General features: G+C 40.7%; 1 protein-coding gene and 1 long non-coding RNA gene across 3 annotated transcripts in view; both read right to left on the reverse strand.

Moving 5' to 3' along the window:
• Window positions 1-3145: 3145 nt before the first annotated feature.
• On the reverse strand, window positions 3146-7331 carry LOC105550023. The gene is made up of 3 exons (XR_001007640.1): window positions 6939-7331; window positions 4667-5731; window positions 3146-3554 (listed from the first exon to the last, which is right to left on the reverse strand). It is a non-coding gene; the product is annotated as an uncharacterized LOC105550023 (long non-coding RNA).
• A 640-nt stretch (window positions 7332-7971) lies between these two features.
• TCEANC (transcription elongation factor A (SII) N-terminal and central domain containing) overlaps window positions 7972-15060 on the reverse strand; it is a 12030-nt gene continuing 4941 nt past the window's right edge. Inside the window, exons 1-2 of one of the 2 annotated variants that reach the window (XM_011994842.1) lie at window positions 12408-12489; window positions 9450-10895 (exon numbers count right to left, since the gene is read on the reverse strand). In XM_011994842.1, the coding sequence (XP_011850232.1) occupies window positions 9835-10895; window positions 12408-12489 (1143 nt within the window). In that variant the 3' untranslated portion in view covers window positions 9450-9834. Of the gene's footprint in view, window positions 10896-12407; window positions 12490-15060 lie in introns of those variants that run through there. The other variant, XM_011994843.1, reaches the window with a different exon arrangement.

Genomic DNA, 15060 nt, shown 5'->3' on the forward strand with positions numbered 1-15060 from the left:
AAAAAAAAAAAAAAAAAAAAAATCAGAAAGGGTGCTAGGTAATGTAAGGAGAGGGCAGGAAAGTCTCACTGCCCCAGGTGACATTTGAGCTAGGGCTTGAGAGAGGTAAGTTAAGTCATTAGGAATCTGGGAGGCTGGGTACAGTTGTTCACACCTGTAATCCCAACACTTTGGGAGGCCAAGGTGGGAGGATCGCTTGAACCCAGGAGTTCAATACTAGCATGGGCAATATCACTGAGACCTCCTCTCTACAAAAACAATTTAAAAATTAGCCGAGCGTGATAGCATGTGCCTGTAGTCCCAGCTACTCGGGAGGCTGAGGTGGGAGAATCTCTTGAGCTTGGGAGGCAGAGGTTGCAGTGAGCTGAGATCATGCCACTGTACTGCAGCCTGCATGACACAGCTAGACCCGGTCTACAAACAAAACAAAACAAAACAAAACAAAACAAAGGAATCTGGGGTATGAACATTCCAGCAGAAGCAATAGCCAGTGCAAAGGCCCTGTGGCAGAAATGTGCCTGGTATGGCTAAAGAGCAGCAAGGAGGCCAGTGTGACTGAATGCAGTCTCTAGCAAGGGGGTAAGTATTAATAGCAGGTAGGGAGCTCAGAAAGGTAACAAGGAGGGGCCAGATAAGTGAAGCTTTAAAGGCCACTGTAAGAACTTTGTCTTTCTCTTGGAGACAGGAGCCAACAGACTGTTTTGAGCAGAGAGGTAACCTGATCTGATCTGCATATTTTCCAGGCTCACTCCGGCTGTTGTTAGAAATGTACTTAGGAGACAAGAGTGGAAGTCAGGCAACCACTTAGCAGGTGGTATCTGTATGACAATTGGTCATCCAGGTGACAGTCAGCCAGGTGAGGATGATGCTGGTTTAGAACAAGACAATGGCAGAGAACATAATATGTGGTCACATTCTGGATATTTTTAAACAGTGTTATTGAGGTGTAATTTACGCACGATAAAATTCACTTGTTTTAAGTGCACAATTCAATGATTTTTAAACAAATTTACAGAGTTTTTCAGCCATTACCACAATCCAATTTCAGAACATTTCCATTACTCCAGTAGGGTCCCTTGTGCCCATCTGTAGTCACTCCTCTTTTCTCCCACCAGCCCCAGGTAACTGCGAATCCACTTTCCATCTCTGTAGATTTGTGGATTTCAGATACTTCACATAACTGGAGTCGTTCAATATGGGTCTTTTGTGATTGGCTTCTTACATTTAGCAAATGCTTTCAAAGTTCATCTGTGCTACAGCATGTATCATTACTTCATTCCTTTTTATTATGGAATAGTATTTCTTTGAATAACTATACCATATCTTGTTGATCCATTCACGAGTTAGTGGACATTTGGGTTGTTTCTACTTTTTGGCTACTATGAATAGTGCTGCTGTGGATGCTCACAGATGAGTCTTCGTGTAAATGTATGGGTTCATTTCTCTTGTGTACACACCAAGGTGTAGAATTGCTGGGATGTATGGTAAATTTATGCTTCTTTTATTTTTATTTATAACTGAGTTGTATGTTTACTATGATGCTTAACTTCTTAAGAAACTGCCAAACTGTTTCCCAAAGTGGCTGCACCATTTTATATTCCTGCCAGTAATGTACAAAGATTCTTATTTCTCCACATCCTCACCAACACTTGTTATTATTATTTTTTTCTAATTATGGCCATCCAAGTAGGTGTGAAGCAGTTTCTAGTGGTGGGTTTAATTTGCATTTCCCTAAGGACTAACCATGTTAAGCATCTTTTCATGTGCACACTGGCCACTCCTGTATCTTCTTTGCTCTTCTTTGGTGAAGTGTCTATTGAAATCTCCCGCCCATTTTTAAGTTGGGCTTCTGGATATATATTTGAAATAGAGCCAATATGATTTGCTGACTGATTGGAAGTTTGATATGAAAGAAAGAGAGGAGTTAATGATGACTCCATGTTTCTTTAGCTCAAGGTACACAAGAATGGAGTTGCCATTCAAGGGCGCTGGAGAGACTATTGGAAGCTCAATTTTAAACATGTTAAGTTTGACATGCTCACTAGACATGCAAGTAGAGTTGTCAAGTTGACTGTTAGGTTTCTGGATCTGGAATTCTGAGGGGGAGATGCAAGCCTGAAGATAGACAGGGGGGAGGTCATTAGCATGCAGATGATGTAGGAAGTCATGGAACTAGAGAAGATCACCAAAGGAGTGAATGTAGATAGAGGGGGTCCAAGGATTACATTCCAGGACATCACAGTTAAAAGGTCAGGAAAGAGGAACCAGCAAATGATACTAAAACAGAGTGACCAGTGACAGGGAAAACCAATGAGAGTGTAACCTACTGCAAGCCACATGGAAATGTTCTCAAGAAGGAAGCAAGCATGTCAAATGCTGTAGATAGGATTCAAGGCTGAGAATTGTCCCCTGAATTTAGTGACGTAGAGGGTGGAGCTCATTGGTGACCGAGACAATCTGAGAGATCCATGTTAGGTTCCATGCTAGGAACTCAGGCGTTTCATCCAAAAGTATAAGCAGGAAGGCAGACTTCATAGGGCCAGCTGCTGTGGACAGTTAATATGCAGTTGATTGCTGAGGACTTGGTGAAAAATGTAGATTCGGATTCAGTAGGTCTGGGATGCGGCCCTTGTTTTGGTATTTTCTCCCAGGTGATGCTGATGCCATTGATCTCAGGGCCTCAATATGAAGGGCGAGAGTGCAGGGCTGATTTCATTTGTGGTTATTACAATTCTTTTCTGAGTATAGCTTTCATTGGGAATGAAAATGTCAACTGTTTGGGGTTGATTCTAGAGGATTTTTTATTTTCCAGGGGTTTAATATCATTGATAGTTCAGCTCAGATCTGTGGCTTGAGAAATGGGGAAGAAACACAATGACCGATGATTTGGGATCCCCGCTGAGCCCTGTGAGCTGTGTGAAAGCAGGTTTTATGCAGAACCGCAAATGCTGAGCCCAGGAAACTGCCCTGACAACTTCGAAGGCATTGGGAGACTCACTCTTTATCTGTCAGTGATGTGGCTGGGGCCTCTGGAAAGCCCCCTTTGAGAAAGACTACCATTACAAGCATGAGTAAATTGGGACTAAGGTTCAGAATGACTCACCGAGATAAATATCCAATAGAGAACCTCTCTCCAATTTCTTCCTTCCATTCATCTGATTTTTTTGGGTAACAGCTTTATTGATATTATTTATACTATACAATTCACTCATTTAAAGTGTACAATTCAGTGATGTTTAGCATGTGCATCTATCACCACCATCAGTTTTAGAACATTTTTAGCACCCCCAAAAAGAACCCCCCATACCCTTTTCTTTCGAGACAGAGTTTTCCTCTGTCACCCAGGCTGGAGCGCAGTAGCATGATCTCAGCTCACTGCAACATCTGCTTCCCGGGTTCAAGCAATTCTTGTGCCTCAGCCTCCCAGGTAGCTGGGACTACAGGTGCACACCACCACGCTGGCTAATTTTTGTATTTTTAGTAGAGACAGGGTTTCACCATGTTGATCAGGCTGGTCTCAAACTCCTGACCTCAGATGATCCACCCGCCTCAGCCTCCCAAAGTGCTGAGATTAAAGACCTGAGCCACCACATTCAGCCTCATTTTTAAATGTTCATAAAAATCCACTAAGTCATCTGGAAACTTTCTGCTGAGCAATTTGTGAGATTTCACAAAGATGGGGGACAAAAGCCCATCTGCTGAAAGAAAACAAAACTGAAGGAATAGAAATCTTCAGTCTGAAAAGATAAGACAAAACGAGATGGCCTGGTGGACTCATAAATACCAACACACAGTCCATGTAAAATCTTCAAGTCCTTTTCTGCTAGACATGGGTGAACTTTGACTTTTAGCTCTTTCCAACTGACACGCACATGAAGTCACACGCCATGGGGAAGAGCTATGTGGGAAACTGTTGGACAAGTGCCTGGCTGTGCTGTGGTTAGAGAAAAAAATAACAACAAAAACTGAAACTGGTTTTGCAGCTCTGTCTTCAATCATTCACAGAGAGGCGCATTAGGTGGAATCCAGCCAGATGACTCGGGGCCTCACAGGCACCTTGGAAATTTCTGAATTTTTTTGTTTCAGTCTACAAAGGGGAATTTCGTGAGTTACGACATCACTCTGAAGTTGTAAAAGTAGCTGCTGGGGAGCTACCTGTATCTATGTTGACATGCATTTCAAAAGTGAATATGGTATATTCCAAAAACAAAAAGTAAAGAAGTTTTTGAATGGGTGAAGTTTTAACTTGCTTATTAATTGGATATGTAACTTCACCATGGTTGTTTTAGATTTTTTTAAAAAAATTGCCACCATTTGAAAAAGATTAATGAGTAATTGGAACCTACCCCTATTTATATCTCATTTACATTTTAAAAGAAAGCAGGAGTATGTCCGACAAATTAATTTTAATTCTATTTTTGACTCTGTGTCCAGGGGTGTACTTACAATAATTTAACAAAGGATTCTAAATAACTGTTTTTTCATAATTGATTGTTATTTCCCTAGATCATACAGGCAGAACATGAAAATAGAAAGGCCCTATATTTGGCGGGGCATGGTGGCTAACATCTGTAATGCCAGCACTTTGGGAGGCTGAAGCAGGTGGATCACATGAGGCCAGGAGTTCAAGACCAGCCTGGGCAATATGGTGAAATCCCATCTCTACTAAAAAAAAAAAATACAAAAAATTAGCCAGGTACGGTGGTGCATGCCTGTAATCCCAGTTACTTGGAAGGCTGAAGCACGAGAATCACTTGAACCTGGAAGGCGGAGGTTGCAGTGAACCAAGATCGCACCACTGAACTCCAGCCTGGGTGACAGAGTGAGACTCTGTCTCAAAAAAAAAAAAAAAAAAAGAAAAAAGAAAAGAAAAGAAAAGAAAGACCCTATATTTTATAGGAAATGATACTTGAAACTGCATTTATATATTTATAGTATTCAAATTCATAAAAATATATAAACATGTAAATATCCCTTAAAAAGCAACATGTTCTTATACTTTCAAATTTCAGTATTTTAAAAATTACTTACTTTTCAGAAAACTGGATAAACCACATGGATGCCATGAGAAGGTGTCAGGAGAGCCAGCAATCCTAGCCAGGTGGTTCCTCCCAATCTCTCCATCATGGGGAGGAGTGCACAGTACTAGGGGAAGGTGGGATCCATACACCACATACTCCCATCATTGAAAGAACAAACCACAATTATAAAATAGCAGGACCTTGCCTGGAATTAATAGGAAGCCCGCTGTTATTTCTAGAAGCAATCTGACATGCAAAACAAACAAAACCTACCTACTTTGTTATGAGTTAGTCCTGGCTTTGTCTCTGTGTACCGTTGGGCAAGTAACTTAATCTCCCTCAGCTTTAGTTTCTTCACCTCTAAAATGCTGTGTAGCAGGGTAGTTGTGAAGATTAAAGGAGATGCTGTACATAAAGTGCCAAGAATCTAGCAAATATGATGCTTGAACAGACTTTCCCATTTCCTCTGTCTGGCCATCTTCCTCTCAAGATTTGCCCTAAGGGTCATGGGCTCTATGAAACTTACCCTGACCCTCCCACACCGGGTTACTTGATCCTCTGGGGTCCTCTGCACCCCTTTCCAGTGGGTGTCTCTCTCAAAGCTCTTAAAAGGTAAAATGATTGCTGGCCGCATAGCATGGCACTTCCCCAGCATTTTGTGGGGCTTGAGGCCTGGGACAGTGTCTTAATCATCTCTTTGCCCCCAGCACCTGGCAAAGTGAAAGCAATGTGCAATCATGAACACAGAGCATTTCTGACGATGCATGGTAACATTTGTGGAGACCTATTTTTTTTTTTTTTTTTTTAGATGGGGTCTGTCTCTGTCACCCATGCTGGAGTGCAGTGGTGCAATCATGGCTCACAGCACCTTAACCTCCTGGTCTCAGGTGATCCACCTCAGTCTCCTGGGTAGCTGACACTACAGGCGCACACCAGCACACCTGGGTAATTTCTATATTTTTTGTAGAGACGGGGCTCAGACTGATCTCCAACTCCTGGGCTCAAGTGGTCCTCCCACCTTGGCCTCTCAAAGTGTTGGGATTACAAATGTGAGACACTGCGTGTGGCCGGGAATCCCAGTTTTAAATAATAATGCAAATGGGACTATATGAGGTTGTCATCTGGTCTCCCTTCTGATTGTGGGGCTCTTCTGAAAGCCTAGGTACTTACAGCATCTGAGAGATACAAAAATAACTACTTTAGTAAAATATTTTGTATTTACAGGGAAGTTATAAATAACAAAGCAATCTGACCCAGAAGATGAACGCCCAGCCCTTGCCAAAGCAGTGGAGCACTGCCAGCTGCAGGCTTCCTGACTGGTATTTAGAATGGCAGTGGCGAATGAAAGGAGCCTCGCATCACAGGAAGTGCTCCGGGAAGAGACAGAGCTCCAATTGTATCCAATTTTTTATCTCAAAAAAGTAACACAGACAAAAGGAGAGCAATGTGGGAAAATCCATCAAGAGTCAAGAGAGCGCTCCTACATTCAGGTATAACAACTGGTGTTTATGCCCTATGCAGGGACTCCCAGTAACCATAGCAACCAGGGTATAGGCTAGCAATCCAGTGCTGAATTTCTGCATTGTCTATTATTGTTTATTATGGGTCATGGGTAGGGAATTTGGCATTTAGTGTATTTTATGAAACATCCATTTGCAAAGTTGTCAAGGATTTTGCTGACTATAAGGATTCAGGGAGCCCAGTCTCTGTGTACTCTTGCTTGACGCCAGTTATGTGACATTTGGACCACTGCCAAACGTCACCTGTTGTCCCTGCATGCATCACTGCTTCCTTCCCCGTCTAATTCAACATAACAGCCAGAGTGATCCTTCCTAAAAGGTGTTAAATCTCATCACCACAAACTCCCCAGCTTCAGTGGCTTCCCATCACGCTTTAAGAAACTCCCTAAATCCTTACCATGGCTGACCGACAAGAGCCCTCATGATGGCCTCTTTGACTGCATCTCTCATCCTTGTTCCCCTTGCTCACTGTGAGTTAGCTGCCGTGGACTCTTGCTGGAACTTGACTGCATCAGGCACTCTCCTGTCTCAGGGCCTCCCATTTGCTGTTTCTGTAAAAGTGATTTTAAATTAAAGAGTCTTGTCCAGGCATGGTAACTCATGCCTGTAATACCAGCACTTTGGGAGGCTGAGCACTTTGGGAGGATCGCTTGAGCCCAGGAGTTCGAAACCAGCCTGGCAACATGACGAAACCTTGTCTCCACAAAAAATACAAAAATTAGCTGGGCATGGTGGCACGTGCCTGCAGTCCCAGCTACTCAAAGGAGTGGGGATGCTGAGGTTGGAGGATCACTGAGCCCGGGAGGTTGAGGCTGCAGTGAGTTGAGATGGCACCACTGCACTCCAGCCTTAGTCACAGAGTAAGAACGAGAGTAAGAAAAAAAAAAAAAAAAAAAACTTTACCCTGCAGTCAATTTTAAAGAAAGTCCTTTCTTTTTAGGGGAAAGGACATAGGATGTGAAAGAATTACCTATAGGCAGCAAATGTAATGCTGTCTCATTAACCAAAAGAAAAACACACAGATTACCATTTTCCTATTTCGAGTTGCAAAACTCACTAATTAAAGATGAAATGAAATGAGGAAGATCATGCAGATTTTTTTTTTTTTTTTTAGGCAGAGTTTCGCTCGTCGCCCAGGCTGGAGTGCAATGGTGCGATCTCAGCTCACCGCAACCTCTGCCTCCTGGGTTCAAGCGATTCTCCTGCCTCAGTCTCCCAAGTAGCTAGGGTTACAGACACCCACCATCATGCCCAGCTAATTTTTGTATTTTTAGTAGAGATGGGGTTTCAGCATGTTGGCCAGGCTGGTCTTGATCTCCTGACCCCAGGCGATCCGCCCGCCTCAGCCTCCCAAAATGCTGGAATTACAAGCATGAGCCACTGTGCCCGGCCAGACCATGCAGATTTTTATATTTTGGAGAGTAAGGAAATTTCCATTTCAAGTACTTTTATTTGTCTGAACATTTAGTTTACCAAATTCCAATATAAATAAAAACTACACACATATACACAAACCCCCAAAGCAAAACATAAACACTGACTTGAACTAATCAAATTTGGTTTTTATGTGCTGTGCTCTTTCGTAACCACTGAATAGTTTTTCAGATCATTCCAAGTCATATGAAACCACACTTTGTGAAACTTTAAGTTTTAGATGACCTTGCAAGTTAAGAACTAAACATGTTTCATCACAAAAAGCAGCCCTGGGAAGACACGGGGAGAAAGTATATCAAAATAGATTTCACACTTGATGGCATTGAACCGACTCTTCCAAATTATTTGAAAATACGACCATATTTTACTTTTATGCATGTTTTGGAGAATTCTGTCAGGCAGGTAAAGTGTATATAGTTAGGCCTTCAGAGCTCCAACAAAGGAAGAGAGTTAGGAGAAAAGAATTGGTGAGAAAGTGAAATGTGTAGGTTTGTAGAGACCGCCAAAGTAAACTTTTTAAAACTATAAAACAATGAACATTCTATCAGTTTTTTAAGGAAAAAAAATCAGCCATAATCACATAGAAGGCTTGTTGTATTCAAACAATTATGTAAACTGGTTAAACACTGTTTGCAAAGGCCTCAAAGAGGTAATTTAGTCTTCAATTCATTTATTAGATAAATGCCTGCCTGTTTCTACATTCAAAGGCTAAGGTGATGGGCTTCCTCTGACAGACTAATGACCATTAATGTCCATCTCAAGGACACTTGTCCTTGAGAACATGAAGACTCCTGACATCAGAAACTAAACATCCTAGAGTTTATATATCCCCGAAAACCTGTTCACAGGGAAAACAAACAAACAAAAACAAAAACAACAACAACAAAAAAACAACTCCTTCAACTAAGCAAGAGGGTTCCAAACAAAATTCTAACTGTGGGATGAGTTCCAGGGTGACTTTTGTGGTTGAAGGGAGACCTGTAAATGGGAAAAGAGAGGGGAAAAGAATGAAGATCTAGTCACCCAGTGTTGGAGTCTAAACACATTCTTCATTTCATCCCCAACCTCCAGGAATACATTTCTTAGAAGTCGATATTGAGCCAGTCTCAGTGAGTCTGGAGGAAGAAAATCCGGGATCTGTCTGAATTGGTACTATTTATGGTTGTGTCACTTGGGCATGTCACCACACCTCTGTGGACCTGTTTCCTCATTCATGAAGTGCCTGGAATAACACTCTTGTCTTAGAGCTGTACAAAGGATCAAATGAGAGCCTATTTCTGAGTAGTTCTCAACTCTGACTGCATCTTAAAATAACTTGAGGAATGAAAAAAGAAATGTTGATGCCTGAGTCCCATCTCGTAGGTTCCAACTGAATTGTTCTAGGGTGGGGTCTCAGCACCAGTGGGTTTTCAAAGCTTCCCAGATGACTCTAATATGCAGCCACTGCTGAGAGCCACAGGCCTACTGCTAAAGCAGCTCTTCTCAAACTATCCCATCCTGGAAGATTACCTGGGGATCCTGCTAAAATGCAGATTCGGATTCAATGGTGTGAGGCCTGGGATGCATTTCCCACAGGCTCCCAGTTTATGCTGGGCTGTTCTCACCCACACTCTGTCTACAGTAAGGTATTAAATGGCCACAAGGCACAATACAAATTCATCACAATACAAAGTCATCCACTCCCTTTCCCCAAACTGTAACTTTTAGGGATGGTGGTGTCAGCTTCAGGAACGACTTTCTTTCCTCCTTCTTCTGTTTTAGAGAGTAGTGTGTACAAGATTTTTAAAAGCACAGAAGGGTTGTACAAATAAAAGGTATCAATCACTCAGGTTATCTGTTAAGAGAACACTCATTTACAGTTAAAAGCACACCCACTTGCTGTGGTACCACTGCTCCCCACATTCATTACAAATTACATAAGTCATCATTTGTTCATCTGGGTTTGAATTCCGCACCCAGCTGGGAAGGAAAAGTGTTCCTCTGTCAATTACAGTGACTTTGCAATTGTATTTCTCACAGCGTCTGCATTTTATTTTATTTGTCTGTGTGCCATCAATTACTTGGGGAAGGTAATGTTCCTGGATACAAGATTCTGTGTAGGAGGCTCTCAACTGCTTCAGTTCCTTGTTTGCCATCTCCATGACAGTCATTTCAGCAAATTCTCGTGGAGACATGGTACCAGAGAGCAAGTTTTGTTGTAAGTGAGAATTTTTGGGGTTCTTCAAATTGGCAACTTTGCTTCTGATGCAAGTTTTATATTTTTTGATATTCTTTGAATAAAGGGTAAAAAGATGCTCTTCAATTTCTCTTGCAAAGTTTTGCCACAAATCAGCTTTGGGTTGATCTGCGGAAGAACTAGTTAAAGCTGCGTAAAGAAGCTCTATGCATTTAGTTCTCATGGGTGTTGTGGGATCCAGCAACTCACTCAATCTCTTACCAGTGGATTCAGGGCCACCATCCCCAAAATGCTCTTTCTTAGGTTTCAATTGAATGGCTCTATTTTCAGGCACAATCATTTCACTGAGTTTTGCAACATCTTGGGAAGATAGAGAATTCGAGCTGCAGATGCCCAGTGTCTCATCCTGACTTGGGTCATGAGAAGGTCCTGAATTTTCTTCATTACCCCTCACAGGAAATAATTTAGGGCTGTTCCTCGCTTTGGAGTGAGTCTCTTTATAAACAGCTTTCCACTTTGATAGCAAGCACTTGGCTTTGTTTTTCAAAGCCACAGAGGGGCAGTTTTTGAGGACTCTGTATACAGCTCTCACCACATCTGTCTCCTGGAGATGTTCCTTAGTCACATAAATTGTTTCTAGCTCAGTAAGGTGGTTGCCAAGATCCTCAAAATTCCTTTTGGACATCAGTTGCTCAATAAGGGAGGCTCTGGCAGCTATCTGGTTCTTGTCAGACATCTTTACAGCTGCAAAGAAAAAAGAGGTTTCAGTTTTCTTAAGTTTCCCTTTGCTAGTCGCAGCTTCTGGATACGAAAATAGCAGTTTCTGTCAGTAACCTAGGCAATGTTTTCTGAAGGAGTCACGTAATACAAATGTATGTGACATACTAGAAAATGGAGTCTTTAAGGTGGTATGGTTTACTCTCAAGAGTTTAATTCCTACTAGTGAAAAATAAACAAACAGTATTGCAGAGCCTCTACATAACATCTGCTTAAGAGGCTCGCCAGGGGATCTGCTATAGCTTTTCCATCTCCAATTTTACAAATCAATGATCTTTCTAGAGTAGTCAATCCATTTGGGTGGAATCCGGTGGTCATGCTGGAGATGAAATCATGCCAGTGTCAGCATCAATATGGCAATGCTGAACAGTGCTAGACAATTTTTCCCCAGAGTCAGCTATATAATTGAACTACTTGCTCATTTCATAATCTTTAAAGTGGTACTCTTCTGAATATAAAAGAGTAAGAAACAAGACAGAAAGGGTTTGCTAATGTCTCAAGCAATCTAAAGAAACCATGAGACAGCACAGGTTGAAAAGCAGCTAGAGCTACGTCTGCGGGTCCCAAAAGCCAACAGGCTACACTGTGCTGCCTCAGGAGTCTCCTGAACAAGGGAAAGGTTCAGACTCAATGATCCAGATGATTTATGACTTTAGACTAACTGGTTCCTACATTTTGGTTTTGTTAACTTTTTAAAAACTTTTAAGCGTAAAAAGTTGCTCAATGATTATGTCTGTGTGAATCTCATCCTAGGCAGGCAAACGTTTACTTTATCTAAGCAGTCTACCTTTTCCTCTCCACATAATGTACATAATCTTGTCTATATAATACCCTTGGATCTATATTTATCTGTCTGGTCTAGATGTGAACATAAGCATCTTGATGGCAGGGACTGTGTCTTTTCAAAAATCCATGGGCTCTGTTTTATAGCACTTGATGTTAAATAATCACCACTGAACATACACAGGCTAAGAACACTGAAGTGTTTAGAGAGAGAATTCATGCAATCTTCCCAGACACCATCTGACAAGTGACATAAAACATAATGACCTTTTAGTAATTCTACTTCCATAAATTTACTTTAAGGAAATGAGAGATGTGGAGACTGCATATGTAAGAATTTTTTTCTAAGGAGAAATTGGAAGGACCTCAAATGGTTAAATGGAGAATGGTTAAAAATATGGCACACTCCTTAGATACAATAATATAACCATTTAAAAATCATGTATTTAGATATTTAATGACATGGAAAAATGGTCATAAAGTTAGGTGAAAAACAATCAAGATGTAAAACTATATAAAAGATTAAACAGTTATCATATGGGCTGGGCGTGGTGGCTCACGCCTGTAATCCCAGCACTTTGGGAGGCTAAGGCGGGCAGATCACGAGGTCAGGAGATTGAGAACATCCTGGCTAACATGGTGAAACCCCGTCTCTACTAAAAATACAAAAAATTAGCTGGGAGTGGTGGCAGGCACCTGTAGTCCCAGCTACTTGGGAGGTTGAAGCAGGAGAATGGCATGAACCTGGGAGGCGGAGTTTGCAGTGAGCCAAGATCATGCCACTGTACTCCAGCCTGGGCAACACAGCAAGACTCCGTCTAAAAAAATAAAATAAAATAAATAAATAAACCAGTTATCATGACCCAGCAGATTCAAGAGAAATGGAAACATATGTCCACGCAAAAACTTGTACACAAATGTTCATAGCAGCATTATTCACAATAGCCAAAAATGGGAAATAATCGAAATGTCCATCAACTGATGAATGGATAAATAAAATGTGATTTATCCACACAACAGAATATTATTCTGCCATGAAAAGGAATGAAGTATTGATACAGGTTACAACATAGATGAACCTTGAAAACATTATGCTAAGCGGAAGAAGCCAGACAGAAAACACCACATATTGCATGATTTTATTTACATGAAATGTCCAAAACAGTCAAATCTATAGAGACAGAAAATAGATTAGTTGTTGACTAGGTAGGGTGGGGCAGAAGGGCAGCAGGGTGAAGAAGGAGGAGCAGCTGATAAAGTTCAGGGATTTTCTTGGGGAGTGGTGGCACAAATAAATCTTCTAAAAGTTGATTTATTTGTGGTTATGGGTTATACAACTGAGTATACTAAAAAACGCTGAATTACACACTTTAGGTGAATTGTATGATGTGTGAACTACATCTGAATAAAGGTGTTATTTAAAAATAGAATCTGATCCAAATTTTATTTAAGAATTACATGTGAAAAGACTGAAAAGAGTTACACAAAATTTTAAAGAGGGGCATTTTCTGAATGGCAAGATTTTAGGTAATTTTCATTTGTTCTTTTCCTCTTCTGTATTTTCTGTGATGAGCGTGTATTGTTTTCATAATCAGAAAAGTTATTGGTCTAATGTAATTTCATGATAAACTACCTACATTTAAGATATACCTACTGAAAAATGGTATGAGCAATGAATCAATCACCTTCTACCTACCTTCCCTCTGGAATGAGAATGTACTTAACACTACTGAACTGTATACTTAAAAGGGCTTAAGACAGGCTGGCCGTGGTGGCTCACACCTGCAATCCCGGCACTTTGGGAGGCCAAGGCGAGTGGATCATGAGGTCAAGAGATCGAGTCCATCCTGGCCAACACAGTGAAATCTCATCTCTACTAAAAATACAAAAAGTTAGCTGGGCGTGGTGGTGCACGTCTGTAGTCCCAGCTACTTGGAAGGCTGCGGCAGGAGAATTGCTTGAACTCGGGAGGCGGAGGTTGCAGTAAGCTGAGATTGTGCACTGCACTCCAACCTGGTGACAGAGCAAGACTCTGTCAAAAAAAAAAGCTGGGGGGGGGAGCTTAAGACAGTTAATTTTATGTTTTGTATATTTTATCACAATTAAAAAATTTTAAAGAAATATAAAGGTCAATAAAAGAACATATAAAATGAAGAGCAAAGTGCTTTGGTTGTTTATACATAAATACATTAACTTCTATAGATTTACTCATTTTGCCGGTAAGACAAATTACTGCTTTCACTCCACTGAAACCCCAAAGCTATAATTACAATTCCCTTTAAGAATCACCTTGAAACTCAGTCAGACCTTCAGTTGAGAAATTCTGAACTGAGTCAAATATTGCTTAACTTCCTTTTGGGCGCTGTAGGCCCATCTCTTATTAACCATCTTTCTCAATGCCTAGCAAACCTCCCTCCCTGATTTCTTCAATAGTAATGCATATAGAATGCAGGCACATTGAATGTTTCTTCTTTGTTAGGAAACTTTTCAACGAGTTGGGGAGGGCTGAAGTATATTGAACAGCTTGAAACTTTATCACTGTGACACAACTGCGTGACTTCAAGATCTGAAGCAGACAATTCTGAGAGAAATGTTCACCAATAGCAGGTGTGAATACTTTTATTTTTCTGTGCTGTCTTGCCTGTTGTTCATTGAGAGTTTGATTCTTAGCAAGACCTTTTTTACTGTTTGCAGTCTTTAAAAGTGGAATTTTAAAAAGGCAAAAAAGAATTATCCTTTAAGTACTGGTTCACAATAATTAGGAAAATTACGTAAGATCCTGAATTGATGGCCCTTTGTGAAACTCACTTTAAAACAAAACAAAACTGACTGCCCCAGGTTTTCTACATTCCAGCTCCCTCTGGTGGTTAAAAATATAGGACTCAGAATCTTGGTTATCTAAAGGTACTTAACTCTTAATATTTGGGGATAAAGTTTGAGGGGAGATGCACCTGTTTGAGATGCAGTAATCGATTTCTGAGACAATTATGAATGCTTATCTGAATGCAAAGCCACAGGTGATATAGCCACTCTTGAGACGATATTCACATTTCAGAGGGAAGGTGGATAGAAGGTGATTGATTCATTGCTCTTACCATTTTTCAGTAGGTATATCTCAAATGTGTAGTTTATCATGAAATTATATTAGACGAATAACTTTTCTGATTATGAAAACAATGCATGCTTATCACAGAAACTACAGAAAAGAGTAAAAGAACGAATGAAAATTACTTAAAATCTTACCATTCAGAAAATGCCCCTCTTTAAAATTTTGGGTATTATCTTCAGTCTTTTCATATGTCATTCTTTTTTTTTTTTTTTTTTTTTTTAGATGGGGTCTGTCTCTGTC

The sequence above is a fragment of the Mandrillus leucophaeus genome, unplaced genomic scaffold (genome assembly GCF_000951045.1).
Source record: "Mandrillus leucophaeus isolate KB7577 unplaced genomic scaffold, Mleu.le_1.0 Scaffold462, whole genome shotgun sequence".
NCBI classification, from domain to species: Eukaryota; Metazoa; Chordata; class Mammalia; order Primates; family Cercopithecidae; genus Mandrillus; species Mandrillus leucophaeus.